At 34.3% G+C, this 20,933-nt stretch overlaps 1 protein-coding gene across 1 annotated transcript in view; it reads right to left on the reverse strand.

Moving 5' to 3' along the window:
* The window catches only part of LOC150087223 (proto-oncogene vav-like), a 433,316-nt gene that overhangs the window by 30,293 nt on the left and 382,090 nt on the right, over positions 1-20,933 (reverse strand). The window contains exons 21-22 of the mRNA XM_090371895.1: positions 12,845-12,951; positions 2,349-2,465 (exon numbers count right to left, since the gene is read on the reverse strand). Coding sequence (XP_090228021.1) covers positions 2,349-2,465; positions 12,845-12,951 — 224 coding nt within the window. The remainder of the gene's footprint in view (positions 1-2,348; positions 2,466-12,844; positions 12,952-20,933) is intronic.

Consider the following 20,933-nt stretch of genomic DNA (forward strand, 5'->3'; position numbering starts at 1 on the left):
CATTAACGAGGCCTTTACACTCAGTCATATAGTGGGGGGGGGATCTGCAGGGTATAGAAACAAAATGGCCTACCTCCTGGGCAAGATTAAATGTCTTGCGTATAGATTTTTTTTAGATAATAACAAATTTATAACTATAGCACTGACTCTTAACAGTTAACAGCACACATTCTCAAATATCTTCCAATAAAGGCAAATTTTCAAAAATATTTTATCAAATTAAAGATAGACCAGTTATTAAAAGGTAGCAATTAAAGTAATCAGAGGTCAAAAATAAGGTTCCAGTTTAACATTTAATAAATACAGCAGACTCTCGATTAACCAGGATCAGTTAACCGAGACACTTCAAGGCTCCAAATTAAAAAAAAAATAATAAAATAAAAAAAAAAAAAAATCATAAAAATTCAAGTAATAACTAGAATAGGTATAAACAGATGTTTCACAAGTCGTAAATAAGCAACAAGAAATGGCGTTATAAGTTGCCATTTGGGATATTAATGTGCCTATATTATCTTTGAGCTTCACACCTGCCACTCAAAAAAAAAAAAAAAAAAAGAGAGAGACCAAATTTTTAGTTTGTTTTAGTGCATTGCGTCGATTGTTGTGTTCTCTTGCACTGCAAAAAGACAAATTTTGTTTTGTTATTTATGTCAGGGGTGTCAAATTTTTTTTAGAGTAAATATATATATTTTTTTCTTTAGAAATCACGAAAATGATGGGTAAATGCAAAAGAATTGTACTTTCAGTTTAACAAAAACTTGAAATTATTCTAAAGTTTGAAAACGGTGCATCCGTTCTTTAATGAACCATTATAATGTTGGTGACCAAACCATACACAACATTGTAAAAAATAAAGGGAAGCTATTATATTTAAAATCAACATCGCAAAAAATAAAGGGAAACAACATCGTATTGGACACGCGAGTAGTACCTGGTAAGTTTTTTTTTTTTAACTATTGCCATATTTTTTATGTAGGTTGCTGAACATTTTTCAATACGGTAAGTCCAACTTACGCAACTACGGATTTACGTAATTTTTAAAATTTTTTTTTAGGATTGTAAAATTTAAAAACAACAAAAAAATAATAAGCAAAATCAATAATGATGATCGCAGCAAACAAATTACAGAAGCGAGATTAGAGTAACAAGCAAAAAAATAGGAAAGAAGAGAGAAGACTTACAATTTATTTATGGTTTTTTTTTTTATATGACTGAAGATTTCAGTGAAGGGGACACATATTTCACCATAATAACAAAAACCCACAGAATTCCAGCTATCAGTATTTTCGCAAATGCAATAAGATTGAGTTTACTACCCGTTTAAAATTAGATGCACGAACAGAAATGCCCAATAAACCAGAAAGTGCAAATTGTTTTATGGTAGTGAAATGTGCTTTAGTAAAATGTGAGCTCGCGTGGGGTGATAATAGTGAGTTTTTGCCTTATTTTTAACCCTGTTAAGTTCTTTACAGAAAATTTCATTTTGGCCGTTATCATGGTGCCGACTAAGAGAATAAGTGACAACAGTACTAGTAAATCTACCAAGGAAAGCGATCAATTTGGATCAGAAAATTAAACTAATAAGAATGTATGAAAATGGTCAAACATTAACAAGTACTGTGCCGAATTCAGATTTGTCGATGTATATTATTGACAAATCTATATTGCTACAATAATATAGTAGCAATATGTTACTAGTCATTCCAGAGTTATGCAAAACTTGACGAAGTAAGAAGTCCTGGAATGTATGTCGGGGACTTCTGTATTTTTCGATTAATCGATTATCCGGGATTTGTTTTTTACCATCTATCCCAGAAAATCGAGAGCCTACTGTAGTTTATTTAATCAGCAAATGCCATTCCTGGTGACATGGTTTTTTACTATACATTTCTCATTTATATCACTTTATTAAATCTTCTGTGAAAAGAATCAAGGGATTAAAAAAAAAAAAAAAAAACACGTCTACATCTGGATTTGATCATGTGTACCAAACATAATATAACACGTAATTTTTTTTTTTTGTCATTGTGCTTGTAATTTCCTGATTTATAATATCAGTCATTTGTGCAAACACATTAATTACTTAATTTCATACTGACAAATTAACTCATTAAGTTCTGGTTAATATCATAAACTTGATTCCTAGTTGAAACTCTTTGAAAGATATATGATTTATTTTTGTAGATGAAAAACTAGAGGTCAATATCATGAACAAACATATCGTTTTTTCATAAATTTATCTGGTGTAGAATACTTCACCAAAGAGTAGTAATCAATCCAATTAAAAATTATTTTAAATTAAATTAAATAGACAGCAGAGTATTTTATTTTAGTTAATGCTTGCTTACTTAATGCTAATTGCATATCCACCATTTTGCTTGGGACTTATCCTAAGAAGAAAAGTACCACTTGGAAGAGGTTCCAATTCTTTGGTTGCAGCATCTCTGTCCATATTACCAGCAAACCTGTAGAGATTTTTAAAAAAAGTAAAAGTCAGGCACATGAATAAATTAATTTCCTTTTTTCTAAAAATTCTACTAATTTAATGGTTTTACTAGTACTCAAAAACAAGATATTATATAACATTCATGTCCACAACTTTTAGCCTATTGCAGGATACAGAACAAATTATACATACACACAGTATATCCTATTCTCAAGTTTCTCTTTGGGAAAACTGGTACTTTTGAATCAATTTTTCATAATTTATCATTGGGAAAGCTATGTTGTCTTTACTGTCATTAACAATCCTGCCAACCTTTGTATCATCTGCAAACTTGGACATTAACTATTCCTAAACTCACTCACGTAATTTTTAGTAACAATTTTCCACCTGCTTCTAACTCGGCAACAGTAGCATCTCTCATCTGAAGACCAATGGACAAAAGAAAACTCCACTGTGTTGCTTAAGTTATAATTAGTAGACTGAAATATTAGCATTAGTAGAGCTATACGATGCAAGAAAGCAAGCTTATGCAGCATCAGCCAAAAAAAAAAAAAAAAAACCCTCCCATTTCACCCCTCCATTCGTTCCAAATTCATGTCAAGCTCAGCCATAAATTTATTTAGGCTATCAACTTCCACAACAAAAGATGGAAGTCTGTTCTACCAATCAACCATCCGCTGGCTAAAGGCAAATTTCCGCACATCTATTCTACAACTGTCTTTCCTCAATTTGAATCTATGCCCCCTCAGGTTCTTAATCTGAGCAAGAATCCCATCAGCATTCAGTGTGCTCAACCCATTCAAGGCCTTATACACCTCAATCAGATCTACACGCAGGTGCCTACTCTCCAGGCACTGCAATTTGCAGAACTTAGGCCTTTCTTGGTAAGAGCACTCCTTTGTTCCCCCACCAATCTTGTTGCCCTTCTTTGTACTTGTTCTAGCAACTCTACATCCTTCCTAAAATGATGCCTCCACACCTGTACACAGTACTCTAGGTGTGGCCTGACCAATGCTTGTAACAATGGGATAATCACCTCCCTGTCCCTGCAATCAAAATTCCTATGTATCATTGACAAGACTCCATGACCTGTCTTGGCAGCCCGTCTGCAGTGCTCAGCGAACTACATATTTGACTGCACAACTATCCCCCAGGTCTTTTTCATTTTCCACTTCCCTAAGTGTAGTACTACACAGTTGGTATGTTTCTCTTGGGTTATTGCTACCTATATGCAGCACTTTGCATTTGTCAATGTTAAACTTCAGTTGCCACTTCTCAGCCCATTTGCCAAACTTTTCTAGATCCAGTTGGAGTAGCATACTGTCTTTACTGTCATTAACAATCCTGCCAACCTTTGTATCATCTGCAAACTTGGACATTAATCCTGGTATCAATATCATCAATGAATACACAAAACAACAATGGGCTCAGCACAAAACCCTGGGGAACTCCACTAATAACATTTGTCCAAGAAGAGCAGTGTCCACTGATTACCACTCTCTGTCATCTCCCACTCAACCATCCCTTTATCCATTGTAGCAACTTACTCTTAATGCCATACCTCTCCAATTTGGACAGCAGTTTTCCATGTGCAACAGTATCAAAAGCTTTCCTCAAATCCAAGTATATGATATCAAAATTATTTTTGACATTCAGTTCCTTTGTGACCACATCATAATATCTAATCAAATTGGTCAGAGAAGACCTCCCTTTAACTAACCTATGCTGTGTCTTCACTATTACTGCAGTCTTGTCTAGATGATCCTGCAATGCTTCTTTAACCTGTAACTCCATTATTTTCCCTGGAAAACAAGTTAAACTAACAGGTCTATAGTTATTTGTGTCATCTTTTGAATCCCCCCCCTTTGTGAATTGGTGATACATTTGCACACCTCCAGTCCATGGAGACCTCCCCTGAGTCCAAGGAAGCTCTCATAATTATGGCTAAGGGTTTGCTTACTTCCTTTGCAGCCTCCTCTAACAAAACTGGATAGATCCCATCCACCCGAAGTGCCTTCCTTATGTTTAATTTCAACAATTTCTCCTTCACTTTGTTCTCAGTTAGTACAAAATCACTTAGCTCCCTATTAGAGTTTGATAAACTTCTGGCATTCTCCTAACTGAATAACCCCTCATGTGTGAATGTAGATGAAAAATACTCATTAAGTTTATCAGCTACCTGAGCATGAACATCAATAGTCAACCCATCTATGTTAAGTGGTCCAATCTGATTCATCCCTTTCCTTCTAGAGTTTACATAAGTAAAGAACTCCTTGCTGTTTTTCTTTGCATCTTTTGCCAAAGATTTCTCGTAATCTGCCTTCACCTGCCTAACCTCCTTTGTAACTTGATTACAGACCAAACATATCTGCCATAGACTTCTGTGTCACCTCATAATTTATATGCATCCCATACATTTTTCTTCTCTGCCACAAGCCTCATTAATTCATCTGACATCTATTTAGGCCTGAACCGTGAACAGTATTTCTTAGTTGGAATGAAAAGCCTAGTAGCCTCCAAGATTAAGTCCCTGAAGGCTTCCCATTTAGAATTCAATGATGGTAACAGCATCATTGAATTCTAAAAGTTGATCCGACTGTACAGAATTTAAAAACTGTCTGAGACTCCCTGTAGTCACCTTTACAAAAGCAAAAGCCCTTCCATTTAGCTTTGATGGTAGTTACTTCTTTTAAGTAATTTACATATCAGTACATTGTGATCACTGTCACCCAATGGTTCTTTTATCTGCAAATTCTTAATGCATGAATAATGACTGCTGATAATCAGATCAAGAGTATTACTCCCTCTGGTTGCCTCTTGAACATGCTGCTGTAGAAAATTCATCCAATAAATCCAGAAAAGTCTTGCTATGTGCGAGTGACCAACCCATAAGTTCCAGTTAACAGCTCAAAATTTAAAATCCTCCATTATAAGACATTCTGATTTACTGTCCCACTATTTCTCTGCACAACTGTTCATTATACTTATCAGATTCATTAGGCTTATAACAGACACCTACTCTCATTTTTCCTTTCCCAGTGCTTACGTCACACAAAACAGACTCAACGTTGCATTGTCCACCAACATCAATTGGTTGCACTTCCTTAGATTTTATGTTTCTTAACTAATAGCATAACTCCTCCTCCCTTCCTGTACACATTGTACTCTTTTTTTTTTTTTTTTTTTTTTATTAGTTAGTTGTTGGTGCATCGGCTTCTGTGGCCATAATGCACCTCCCATAGTTTCTGCAGTACTTTGATCCAAGCCCGAGGCGGGATTCAAACCCGCGACCTTTGGGTTGCCAGGCAGGCACTTTACTCACCCGGCCAGCCCGGTCGGCCATTGTACTCCTGAAATTCCAAATCAGCACTGTTTATATATGTGTGACACCACGTCTTTGATATCCCAACAATATCTGCCTTTGACTAGCACTTCAAGCTCATCAAATTAATTAACTATACTCTTAGTATTATTAGTAAAAAATACTTAGTATTTTTTAATACTAAAAAAGTATTTTTTACGAATAAAATACGTATTTTATTCGTAAAAAAATTATTTTAAATAAAATAGTCGTAATAAAATACTTATGTATTTTATAATACATAAGTATAAATTATAATACGTAAGTCGTAATAAAATGCTTACGTATTTTATTACGACTATTACGTAATAAAATATTGCTAATGCTTTTGCTTCTATCGTAAGCAAACTTGTTTTTTGTTCGATTTTCTATCCAAACAGATGACAGCCGTTCCATCCCTTCCAATTCTTGTGTGTTAATCTAATGGATTTTAATTACACTTTGAGTTGTTCCCGCTATGAAAGTTGTTTTTATTTTCTCTGCATTCTTTGTAATTCTCCGCGTTGCCTCATTTAGGTCTGTAGCACGTGCAATATCACATGGTCTTTCATTTCGCTCAAAGCGTTTCACAATTTCATATTTTTTCTCTATCGACAGAAGCGGAATGGCCATAAGCCTTACGGGGGAAACCACGGTGGGCCGGAGGCTGGTGTGATTTTGGCCATAAACCGTAGTATGAGGCCACTACAAATTTTCCCGGGTAAGAATTTTTGACCCAGTCCGCCTCTGTTTATCGATATTGCTTCTTTTTTTTTCTCTCTCTGAATCTGCAGTGGCTTAGCCAGGACGCTTCCTTTTCACACCTTTTAAATATTTTACTAATTTTTAGGGAATAAAGCACAATTACAAACGAGGCGGCACGCTTGATACACAGAAACAAAGCTGCACGCGTGTAGCAACTGAATAAACAACACCGTAAAGGCCGAGATACACTATTAACACCTCACATTTTATTAAAGCACATTTCTGGGGGTTACTACCATAAAACAAAAAAAACAATTTCCACTTGCGTTTCTGCTAGTGGAATCTGTTATAAACTGGTAGTAAACTCCATCTAATTGCATTTGCGATTATACCGATAGCTGGAATTGTGTTGGTTTTTACGTTATTATGGTGAAATGTGTTTCCCTTTCACTGATATAAAACACATAAATACATTTTCAGAATCTTCTTCGTTCCTATCGTGTTGCGTTCAGTTGGGGTGATTCCGCATTCGACTGCCATTTCTTGTAAACACAAAGGCGAATCGTGTATAAGCGAATTCGGTTCGTGTTATATAAGATAACGTTCCCCTATTTATAAATCGTGTATGATCGAATTCGTGTAATGCAAACACGTGTTATACGAGGACCGACTGTACTTTTATGCAATTACAAGGCCGAGTAAAGAATAAATACACCAAATTAATCAGAAAATCACAAAATAATGTTATACTACTAAATTTAAATCAAAAGTTTTAGAAAAACAATAATTTCAAATCAATAAATAAGAAAAATCGACTTAGCGGCTTTGAACACGACCGTCTCCTAGTAGCCTCGTCAGCAGACTCATAGTGCCAGTTTCCATCACCTCATGGTGGAAACTGGCAAAAATAAACAACTGTATCTCTGAGAGGAGAACCCAAAAAATGAAATTATTTTTTCATTACTATATTCTTTGCTAAATTTATATATTTCCTTAAACTATATAGGTAAATTGGAAATTCTTTCAATCCTTTCTTTGCCTTATAATATTTAAAATAACTAAATGCACAAGGCATAATACGTTAAGAGTTTATTATCTATATAATATCAGTGTATAGATACACCATAGACAACTCTTAAGAAACTAGGAAGTAGTTGTTGTAGGCTTTGTGCTCTGTTTCTCATATTGTGCTCTGCCTTCACGACGAGTTGCCATGATATTGCACTACCTCGAATAAGTAACGCTTCACTAATAGAGAAGACTATTGTCACTTATTCTCGGTGAGTACCACCACCCAGACGGCACTGTTTCAAGGCTATTTGCCTATCATCAGTGGATGGGCAGGTACCCTGGTATTGCAGACATGACAACCCAGTTGTGAAGATAATCACACAATATGAGAGATGCCAAAAGGTGTACATGACAATATTTAAAATAACTAAATGCACAAGGCATAATACGTTAAGAGTTTATTATCTATAAACTTGCCTTATAATATATATTCCTCCTATTCCTTCATTCTACCTGAGATAATGCAAGAGAATCTATTGTCAGGGAATCTATATATATATATATAAATGGGTGATTTTGTATATCTGCTATATGCCAAGCTTCAGTCTCCCACTGAATTAAGTAATGGTTGATACAATACTTCATTCAGTGGGACTGTTCGGTAATGTCTTCAGGCTGAATATAGGGCATACTTTTTTTTTTCTTCTTTTACTTAGTAAATAGTGGTTTTATTCTGTATAAAGGATAGAGTTAAGATTTTGGTTTGGTTTTATCCTGTATAAAGGATAGAGTTTTATGAGTTAAGATTTTTAAGACTATTTTAAATTTGATGCATTTAAAATCTCGTTTCATTTTGAAGTTGTTTCAGGTGTTTCTATTTTCTGGATACACCCAAATTTCTTCTTATTTAAATTCAAGTAAATGCTAGTTAGTATTGAACTATAATCTGTTATTAGGAATTATCTATAGATCTCAAATTGAAATCTCAGCTCGGATAAAGCAGGGCAATTTACAGACATTGTGTATTGTGCTTTTAGGTGTCTTGCACTTAATCTAAAACAACCTAATCTGAGTTCCAAACATAGGCAGATGTCAACTACCCTAAAGATCTATGTTGATCATGAGTGGCTCTATGCAATTTGAGTTCTAAAAAGTATTCCTACTGTTTTCAATGTTATCTGGATGCACACATTATAGTTTGAATGGTTATAAAAATTCCTTATAGCTCTGTTGCCTTATAGATTATCAATTAGAGGTCAATCACTTCAAAAAATGTTCTGATGAGTATAATTGAAAAAAAAAAAAAAAAAAAGGATGAAAACATGCATCCTGAACTTATTTAACTTGGGAAATATATTTTTCTTTTCTTTTTATTAACTGTTAATTATGATGACTTATTTTAATATTGTCTCTTTGTACATTAAAAAAGCCCTCCTCCTAGTGATATTTATAGTGATAAATGCACAGCAGAAAAATTGTCACTTCCAATAAAAATAAGCAATTTAATATGTAAAGGTGTTAATATTAAAAATAAGTATTTTTACTTATTTATTATCTCTCTATAACAATAAAAAAGTTTTCTTCCTAGTGATATTTATTTGAGCCAATGGTAGAAGAGAGCGGGGCAATTATGTCACTACAAATGCACAGGTAAATAATTACACTGTTGTCTTTCATTGAAAGACAACTGCCTCCGTAACGTTCACCAACCTCGTGCATGTGCTTCACTGTCTAATACGTGACCACACGCGGCATCATTTGATGTTCCATTGTAATGTCAGCTGATGAAGGGACCCAATATAGTTTGTACAATTGTAAATAGTATAGTATTTTGTAAATATTTTAAATATTTGTAGTTTGTAAATATTTTAGTCCTGCTCTTTCAGATGCAACAATATTTCTCATGCATTATGGAACTCAAAGCAAAAGGCCTTTTCCTAAGTGACCTATGTAAGAGCAGGTAAATAATTACATAGTGATATTTATTCCACTAACTAATCTGAATGTCGCGTGGTGGGGTAGCCAATGAGAGAAGAGGGATGTGGCTCACGTGGTACAAGTGGGCAGGAGAATTACATCACTACAAATGCACATAAATAATTACGTAGGTCATTTCCTGATTAGATATCGATCAGTGTGTTTGGACAGGTGTGTCTTTTACGTAGAAAAGATCTGACTTACTCTGTCATACCTCTACATTTTATGTAGAAAGCATTGGTGAGCAAAGCAAGTGGGGAACAAAGCCCCCTAGTAAATATTAAAAATATGCAAATATTTAGCCATCCTTACATGAATTACAAATATATTCATTGTTGCAGTTGAATTATTAGTATCACACAAATGTGGGTTCCTCTAAATTGAAAAGTCTAGACAATTATCTAACTTGCCTGATTTAAAATCAATGAAAATTTTAAATTTCCATACTAATTTAAAATTAATACAGATTTTATGCAAAACTTCCTTAAAAATGCTCTTAAATATTCTACAACTTAAAACCTTTTAATTGTGATATACCCCTAGAAAGCAATCTTATTACTAAAATATAATTTTTCACTATGTCATTGGAAGAATTCTCCTTTGAAATACTTTATTTTACAGAAACCCACACCACTAGGATGAGCAGGGACAGATTACACAATACTCTGGCTGGACTGCCTATGATTCTGCTGCTTTGTTAAGAGGCCTATCTGATTTTTCTCCTTTTTTGAGTAGAACTCCTTGTCCCCCAATTCTTAGCTCTCTTCACAATGATTTCCCATACTCAGCATTTGGTTTTTTCCCCTTTAAATGATTGTTACATAAATTCTTGCATTTCAATCAGTATCAGAGAATAATCTGTAACTAAACTGCTTTTTTTTCTTTTGCTCAGTGTATACTGTTGATTCTCTTGCCATCCATTTTGCATCTTTCTTATGCAGTACCTCAACCACCAGAATGAATGTGTTTGTGATATACAGGATAATTCCTTTAAACGTTTTCTATAATGCATTTGCATTTTAGTTGTTTCTGCATAATACTTTAATTGGATATATCACCCCTTCCCCTAGAGCTGAAACACATTTTAGTCACTAATTTCTTTGGAATTAGTGACAAAAATATAGTGACAAAGGCAGCAGAAGTCTAACAAAGACTATTCTGCTGCCTTTGTTCAATGAATTTAAAGAATATAATCTTTACTAAAATTCCTTCTACCAACTAGAAGTGGGTAATGGTCATGGACAAATCCCCTCCCGAACCAAACCTTTCAGCATCTCTCTAGTCTAGAGTTAATGGAGAGGCTCTCAATCATGCTGTGAGATGTCTGGGTAAAACTGAAAACACAATAACATTTTAACCTAACTCACAGAATATTTCCAGCATGACTTTTTATCTCAAACTCCTCAGTTCTTGCTCTGTTTGTTTTTGCTGTATGTCATTTTTTCCCACATCAACAACTCCTCACAGTATCATATTTCTCATTAAAACTCAACCTCGTTTGAAACCAGGTAGTTTTAATGAGAAGTACAGATTCAGAAGCAGTCTGAACCTGATGATCCACCTCTGTGATGTTATACAGTCAGTCTTCGTATAGCACGATAGTTGTGTTCCTAGAAACGCCCGTGCAATGCAAAATCGTGCAATATAAACAATAGGCCCTATGGGAAAAATAGGGTTAGGTGCCGACCACCCAAGATTGAACACACATTTGTAACCAAAACATTACCAAACACAATAAATAATCATAATAAAATACATGAGTATTTTATTACGACTATTACATAATAAAATATTGCTAATGCTTTTGCTTCTATCGTAAGCAAACTTGTTTTTTGTTTGATTTTCTATCCAAACAGATGACAGCCGTTCCATCTCTTCCAATTCTTTGTGTCTTAATCTAATGGATTTTAATTACGCTTTGAGTTGTTCCTGCTATTAACCCCAGGGGCTCACATCTTGTGAGTATGGGTTTGGCACACCCAGGGTCCTGAGCTGGATATCATCATTCTTCTTTTTCTTGGTGATTCCCTTTTACTCTCTCTCTCTCTCTCTCTCTCTCTCTCTCTCTCTCTCTCTCTCTCTCTCTCTCTCTCTCTCTCTCTCTCTCTCTCTCTCTCTCTCTTTTAGGGTAACTGGGGAATTTTTTTTTTTTTTTTTTTGGCTGGTGTATCATAAGCCTCAGGCTTCCTTGCACCATATAGCTTATAATAATAATAATAAAGTTGTTTTTATTTTTCTGCATTCTTTGTAATTCTCGGCATTGCCTCATTTATGCCTGTAGCACGTGCAATATCACATGGGCTTTCATTTCACTCAAAGCATTTCACAATTTCATATTTTTTCTCTATCGACAGAGGCGGACTGGCCATAAGCCTTACCGGGAAAACCCTGGTGGGTCGTAGGCCGGTGTGATTTTGGCCAAAAACGCTGGTATGAGGTCACTATAAATTTTCCCAGGTAACAATTTTTGACCCAGTCCACCTCTGTTTATCGATATTGCTTTTCTTTTTCTTTCTGAATCTGCAGTATCTTCACCAGGACGCTTCCTTTTCACGCATTTTAAGTATTTTACTCATTTTTAGGGAATAAAGCACAATTACAAAACAAGGAGGCATGCCTGATACACATAAACAAAGCTGTGCGCGTGTAGCAGCTGAATGAACAACACCGTAAAAGCAGAGATACACTATTAACACCTCACATTTTGCTAAAGCACATTTTCTAGGAGTTACTACCATAAAACAATAAAAACAATTTCCAGTTGCATTTCTGCTAGTGGAATCTGTTATAAACTGGTAGTAAACTCGATCTAATTGCATTTGCGATTATACCGATAGCTGGAATAGTGTTGGTTTTTACGTTATTATGGTGAAATGTGTTTCCCCTTCAGTGATATAAAAAAACAAATACATTTTCAGAATCTTCTCTTCATTCCTATTATGTTGCGTTCGACTGCCATTTCTTGTAAACACAAAGGCGAATCGTGCATAAGCGAATTCGGTTCGTGTTATATAAGATATCGTTCCCCTATTTATAAATCGTGTATGATTGAATTCGTGTAGTGTAAACACATGTTATACAAGGACTGACTGTATTTCATTTTAGCAATATCTGGCACAGTGCGGGACTCTTGAATAAGTGCTAAATCCCAGATTTGCTACTTACAACAGTATCTACTCACTTCCTTGGAGATTCAATCTTCCTAACAACAAAATGCCAAATTTCATTTTAGTTAGTTGCACTCTCTACATCTAGTACACAGAAATTCATCACAGTTAGCTGGAAAAGGTTTTACATATATGCCAGAGTGAGTACCAGCAAAAAAGGCCGTGATACAATAAAATATTGTTAAGCAAAAAACTCACCATGCATGCTCTTCCAAATTCAAATTCACATAGCCATCATGAGGATTTGACAAATTCCTTACTGAATCTGGCCTAGACAGCATTGGGTCCTCATATGAGATACGTTTCTGAAATGAAAATTTGAATTATAATATCTAATTAATTTATTATGCCAATTTTACAGGAGAATTTATCAATATATATATATATATATATATGTGTAAACTTTATGAAAAATTGTGTTACTAAACCTTCACCTAGGGTACTGTTATAAATGAAATAAAAACAATTATAATAAAAGTGTATATTAATACACAGACATGCCAGAATTTAGCACTAGCATTAGTTGAGGCATATGATGCAAGAAAGCAAGCTTATACAGCATCAGCCAAAAAAAAAAAAATCTTCCCATTTCACCCATCCAGTCACTTCAAATGTTAGTCTAGTTCAGCCTTACTGTAATTATGTTAATTTGTGACGTAATAATCTTGCAATGCACACAGAAAAACTGATAACCTAACTCAATTTTCCCACATGGCACAGTCTTTTGAATAAACAGTGTTATTTTACCTTTCAGTTTGGACATTATTGAATTTGTGCAGCAAAAGCACCTGCTTTTGCTGCACAAATTCGATAATGTCCAAAAGTATAGATATGAGCTAAATATCCACAGGTGACACATACTGTCAAATTTTGGCATTCTGTATGAAAATACAGAAACTTTTGGCTCTAAAGCATCTAATAGCAATTGGGATATACATGGTTGATATTTACAATTTAGATATTAATAATGTTAGCATTAGCAAGGGCGCATGATGCAAGTAAGCAAGCTTATATAGCATCAGCCGGAAAAAAAAAAAAAAAAAAACATCCTTATTTCACCCATCCCCTGGCTCCAAATGTTTGTCAAGTTCTGCCTTGAATCTATTTAAATTATCAACTCCTGCGACAGATGGAAGTTTGTTCCAGCAATCAACCACCAGCTGGTTAAAGGCAAACTTCTGCACATCGATCTTACAACTATCTTTCCTCATTTTGAATTTATGCCCTCTCAGGTGATTCTTCTGAGCAAGAGGAAGAATCCCATCAGCATTGAGCATGCTCAAACCATTCAAGGCTTTATACACCTCAATCAGATCACATCGCAGGTGCCTAGTCTTCAGACACTGTAATTTGCAAAACTTAAGCCTTTCATTGTAAGAGCAACCCTTTGTTCCATTCACTAATCTTGTTGCCCTTCTCTGGACTCATTCCAACAGCTCTACATCCTTCTTAAAATGAAGCCTCCAGACCTGTATACAGTACTCAAGGTGTGGCCTGACCATTGCCTTATACAAGGGGATAATCACCTCCTAGAAAAATTCCTGTATATCAGTGACAAGACACCATGAGCTACTCTTGCAGACCATCTGCACTGCTCAGAAAACTTCATATCTGCCTGCACAATTACCCCAGATCCTTTTCATTCTCTAACACTGTCAATGTGGTACCACAGACTTGATACATTACTCTGGGATTACTGCTTCCCATATGTAGTACTTTACATTTGTTAATGTTAAACTTCATTTGCCACCTCTCAGCCCATCTGCTCAACTTTTCTAGATCCTGCTCCAGCAGTGTACTGTCATTAGTGTCATTAACAGCCCTGCCAACCTTCGTATCATCTACAAACTTGGACATTAAGCCTGATATACCATCATCAATATCATTTATAAATACAGAAAACAATGGACCAACGCTGAACCCTGAGGGACTCCACTAATAACATTAGTCCACAAAGAGCAATGTCCATTGATTACCATTCTGTCTTCTTCCACTCAACCATCCCTTTATCCATAGCAGCAATTTGCCTCCAATGCCACACTGCTCCAATTTGTGCAGCAGTCTTTCATGTTCAACAGTATCAAAGGCGCCTTTCTAAGACCCAAATATATGATATCAAAGTTATTCTTTGCATTCAGTTCCTTTGTGACTACATCATAGTATCCAATCAAATTAATCAGACAAGAATTCCCCTTAAAAAGCTCATGCTGTGTCCGAGGTATAACCGAAGTCTTGTCTAGATGATCCTGCAATGCTTCTTTAACCAGTGCCTCCATTAATTTCCTTGGAAGAGAAGTTACACTAACAGTGTCTGTAATTACTTGTGTCTCCCTTTGATCCTCCTTTGTGGATTGGGGTCACATTTGCACATCTCCAGTCCATGGGTACATCTCCCGAGTCCAGGAAAGCTCTCATAATTATGGCAAAGGGTTTGCTTACTTCCTTTGCCGCCTCCTTTAATATAACTGGATCGATTCCATCCACCCAAGGTGCCTTTCTTGTGTTTATCTTCAAAAATTTCTCCTCCACTTTACTCTCAGTTATTACAAGATTATCTAGCTTACTGCCAGAGTTTAATTCACCTCTGGCATTCCCCTCCCAGAATAACTCCTCATGTGTGAATGTAGCTCAGAAAACTTCATATCTGCCTGCACAATTACCCCCAGGTCCTTTTCATTCTTTACCATTATCAGTGTAGTACCACTGACAGTGGTGGAGAATGAATATTTAAAAATTAAACATATCAATTTGCCTTGAGTTCTATGCGATAAATACATAGTTCCTTTTCAATGATTCAAAATTTGTTCTGCTAGTTCTTTATTATAATGACTTATAAATTCAATAATATGGAGAAATATTAGCATTAGCATCAGTAGAGGCATTTGATGCAAGAAAGCAAGCTTATGGAGCATCAGCCCAAAAAAAATAAATAATAAATAAATAAAATAAATAAATAAATAAATAAATAATTAAAAAAATAACCACTTCCACTTCACCTCTCTGTTCGTTCGAAATACATGTCCAGCTAAGCCTTAAACTTATTTAGGCTATCAACTTCCACGACAAGGGATGGAAGTCTATTCCACCAACCAACCACTCGCTGGCTAAAGGCAAATTTCCTCACATCTATCCTACATCTGTCTTTTCTCAATTTGAATTTATGCCCTCTCAGGTGATTATTCTGAGCAAGAGGAAGAATCCCATCAGCATTGAGCATGCTCAAACCATTCAAGGCTTTATACACCTCTATCAGATCACCTCGCTGGTGCCTGGTCCCCAGACACTGTAATTTGCAAAACTTAAGCCTTTCTTCGTAAGAGCACCCCTTTGTTCCATTCACTAATCTTGTTGCCCTTCTCTGTACTCGTTCCAGCATCTCTACATTCTTCTTGAAATGAGGCCTCCAGACCTGTACTCTAGGTGTGGCCTGACCATTGCCTTATACAAGGGAATAATCACCTCCTTATCCCCGCTAGAAAAATTCCTATATATCATCGACAATACATCATGAGCTACTCTTGCAGCCCATCTGCACTGCTCAGAAAACTTCATATCTGCCTGCACAACCACCCCCCAGGTCCCTTTCTTGTATTTATCTTCAACAATTTCTCCTCCACTTTACTCTCAGTTATTACAAGATTCTCTAGCTTACTGCCAGAGTTGAATACACCTCTGGCATTCCCCTCGCTGAATAACTCCTCATGTGTGAATGTTGATGCAAAATATTCATTCAGTTTGTTAGCTACCTGAGCAGGATCATCAACACTTGACCCATCAATATGAAGTGAACCAATCTGATTCATCCCCTTCCTTCTAGAGTTTACATAAGTAAAGAACTCTTTGCTGTTTTTCTTTGCATCCCTTGCAAAAGATTTCTCATAATCTGCCTTCGCCTGCCTAACCTCCTTTGTAACTTGGTTACAGACCAGCTTATATCTGTCATAGGCTTCTGTGTCACGTGTTAATTTGTATGTATCCCATGCATTTTTCTTCTCTGCCATATGTCTCATTAGTTCATCTGACATCCATTTTGGCCTAAACCTTGAACAAGTTGAACAATATTTCTTAGTTGGTATGTAAAGCCTAGTAGCTTCTAAGATAAGTTCTTTGAATGCTTCCCATTTTGAATTTGCTGTTGGTAACATCATCAGTTGGTCCCACTGTATAGAATTTAAATACTGCCTCAGTCCATCGTAGTCGCCTTTACGAAAGCAATAACCCTTTCCTTTACCCCTAATGGTAAAGTTACCTCTTTGAGTATATCCCACTTCAGCACACTGTGATCACTGCCACCTAGTGGTTCATTTACCTGCAGATTCTTAATGCATGAAGAATCACTACTGATAATCAAATCAAGAGTATTACTCCCTCTATTTGCCTCCCGAACATGCTGATGTAGAAAATAATCATCCAATAAATCCACAAAAGCCTTGCTAGTGTGTGAGTTACCAGCCCCCAAATTCCAGTCAATATCTGGGAAATTAAAATCCCCCATTATAAGACTCTCTGATTTACTGGCCCACTCTAAGACTCTCTGATTTAATGGCCCTCAGATTTACTACATTTTTCAAAGAGTTAATAATGGCGGATAAGAATGAAAAAGCAACAAAGTCTGGACGCAGTACGAAGACTATAAATGTAAGAAAGAGACTGAATTTTAAAATTAAACTACACATTTTGAAGCGAATAAATTCCGGTCCAGAACACGTGCCATAATTTAGCACTGGCACATTTAACTGTAAGAACAATTATAAAAAGTAAAGAATATGTATAAGTTAGGTGCGAAGCATCATTAATACATAACCAAATCTGAATTAACAGAATATTTGCAAGGTGGCATTGTTTTAAGTTATATCTTATATTGTGAATACCTTCACAACGAGTTGCCATGATATTGCACTACTTCGAATAAGTAACGCTTCACCTTAGGAGAAGACTAATGTTACTTATTCTCAGATGGATACCACCACCCAAACGGCACCGTTTCAGGGCTTTTTGGCCCTTCTTCAGTGGGTGGGTAGGTACCCAAGTGATGCAATGATGGCAAAAAGTTATGAAGTATAACTGTATTAATGATATACATAGTCTAGACTTTTTCATAGCTTGAGGCTTTAGCCCTAAACACTTTATAATAAAAAATAAATAATTAATTTTAGCAGCGGGAAAGACAGCTGTTCCACTGCAAGCAACTAGGGCTAGGCCAGCTATTAGGATTGAAATGGAGAGACTTTAGCTAATTTTATTGAAGATAATATCCAATGCAGAATTCAGTTAAGTTAAATATTATATAAAGCGAGAGAGAGAGATTAGCCTATATGATTATATTATGATCTGAAGAAAACTCACCTAAAAAAATGTGGAACCATATAAAACTAGTAAGGGCTGGTTGAATAGGTTTAAAATCTAGGGAGAAACCGCAAGTTCAAATCAAGGAGCCGAAACTTTCAAAAAAGAACTTGTTAAAATTATTGAAGAGGGGTATTATGTGTTATACTTCTCAACAAGTTTTTAACATAGATGAAGCAGGACTTTTTCGGAAACGAATGCCTAAAAGAAGTTTCATATTGAAAGAAGAAAAAACATACCAGATTTTTTCAAAGCAATGAAGGATCGGTTGACTTTATTGTTGGGTGGTAATGTTGTGGGGGTTTAAAATTAAAACCTGTTTTAGTTTACCAGGAAGAGGGCCATAGTACAACCCAAAATCGACACATTTTTCATGATTAAATTCATCAATTAAATTAAATCAATTAAAATCAATTTAGATCAAATGATTTTAATTTAATTTTTGATTTAAATGATTTTAATTAGAATTTTAAGTTTAATTTTTATATATAAGTAGTTACTTCATATTATATAAGTATATAATGCAGAATATTTTATATATACAAATATTTGAATATTAAATATTTTGACTGGCATTTGTGCATGTTTTCACTACCGTTTATTATTGTTTAGGAAATATCCTATGGCAGTGACCACAACTCACAAATACATATGTTACCTTATGGGAATGCGGCACTCGCTTAGTGCGGATTCACTTAGTGCTCTATTTTTCCGGAACGAATTATCAGCGTTAAGTGGGGGTCGCCTGTATATCCAAACCCAACTGAGGATTTATGGAACTTAGATATTAAGTATACATATGGGAATTTGGTATTATTAATTTTAATATTTAATTTTTTATGTCTTTCTATCGAACCTTTAATCATGCTGTTCTGATTGCTATTAATGATCTTATAAGTATTGCCATTAAATAACTCACTGTTAAGTTTTTTGTGATAGAACCTTTTGCATATAATAACTATAGTTGCTCATAGCTTTATCATTTGGGGCCATTATGAAGTTTTCATGCAGTTGCTTTAACTGTTGCTTCAGTATCATCATTATATTGAAATATTTATAATCTGAGAAGAGTAATCAATATATATTAAACACCTTAATAGGAATATCATCCTTATATGAAAATAAACTGAAATAAATTGGGATAAATATGTTTTTGGTTTAGCTTAAATTAAATGTTAGATCTAAATTTGAAACTGTATGACAATATCCCCAAATAAACTTTAAAATAAACTTTTGCAGTAGTTTTAATGTTATCATATAGAAGAGTAATCAATATATATTAAACACCTTAATAGGAATATCATCCTTATATGAAAATAAACTGAAATAAATATGTTTTTGGTTTAACTTAAAACGTTAGATCTAAATTTGAAACTGTATGACATAATATCCCCAAGTTCTCCAAATCTGACAACATTCAAATTCCCAGTAATTATATGCTTATGGTATGGGTATACGAAATTCATAAAATCACTTTATTACACATATAAAAAAATATTTATGTATATATTGATATAATTAAATCTCAATGTTTTAATGTTATCATATAGAAGAGTAATCAATATACATTAAACACCTCAATAGGAATATCATCCTTATATGAAAATAAACTGAAATAAATTGGGATAAATATGTTTTTGGTTTAGCTTAAATAAAATGTTAGATCTAAATTTGAAACTGTATGACAATATCCCCAAGTTCTCCAAATCTGATGAAATTCAAATTCCCAGTAATTATATGCTTATGGTATGGGTATACGAAATTCATAAAATCACTTTATTACACATATAAAAAAATATTTATGTATATATTGATATAATTAAATCTGTTATGCCACTGAAATTATTTGAGTAATAACCTATAATACATGCCATAGCTAAATTATAAATTGCATTCATGTACTAGAATTTCTAATGTACCAATTACTAATATGCAACTAAGGGTAATAGTGAAGAATTGTAATAGGAATATTAAAACTAACATTAAAATATTGAACACAATAAACATTTAAATTTAACTCCTGCTGAGTACAGCCTGTATACATAATATATAATATTATTAATTTTATATAATATTATTATATTATATAAAATTAATTAATAAAGTTATATATAATACTATTAATTTTATATACAAAATAAGTCATCATATTGCCCTTTACTTTTAGCTTCCAAATATTTCGAAATGCAAGAATACCACTGCTTACTGTCTACAAGGTGCATTTGCTACATTAGACTCTTTAATTACACACTATATTCCCTATTAAAGATCTGTAATACTCTACCTGTACTTTCAAACTGAGACACTACTGTGCTTAGTTAAGAACCGTTTGGATCTTATCTTTATATGGAAAATGTTTGTCCATGAATTCATATGAACATCAAGTATTGAATGTATATTTCCTTTTCAGTTTGCAATGTGACTTCAGTGGAATCATCATCTTCAGATTAGGACATTTATTCTCTATTGTCTCACAGTTTTTTGTTTAAAATCACAACTTTAAAAATGAGATAAGTTAACAATACATCGTAAGTACATTATACTGAGTTAATGAATACAAAAAAAATTAAGAATAACAGATTTTATACTCAAACATTCTGGAATTTTTTTTTAAACAATAGCTATTTTGAATTTATTATCAGTCACTATTTAATTCCAATTAATCAGAGCTATAACAATGTTACAGTACAATGATTACTGGAATGTAGCTGATATTTTTCCATTATTTTTAACAAGTAAAAATATAAACAAAACATAATTAAAACTATTTTTAATGAAACTTCCCTACAGTCTTTTTCACCTATGTTATTATTATTATTATTTTTTTATAATTCAGTCCCCATGGTAAATCCTATGAAGTGTTAGCATTTTTTTAAGGTCTAATAAGCACTCTACCATTTAAAATTCTTTCAGGCTTATGCCACTTTAAGTCCCAAGAAAG

This window comes from Mastigoproctus giganteus, chromosome 4, assembly GCF_048544385.1.
Source record: "Mastigoproctus giganteus isolate SK-2022 chromosome 4, ASM4854438v1, whole genome shotgun sequence".
NCBI classification, from domain to species: domain Eukaryota; kingdom Metazoa; phylum Arthropoda; class Arachnida; order Uropygi; family Thelyphonidae; genus Mastigoproctus; species Mastigoproctus giganteus.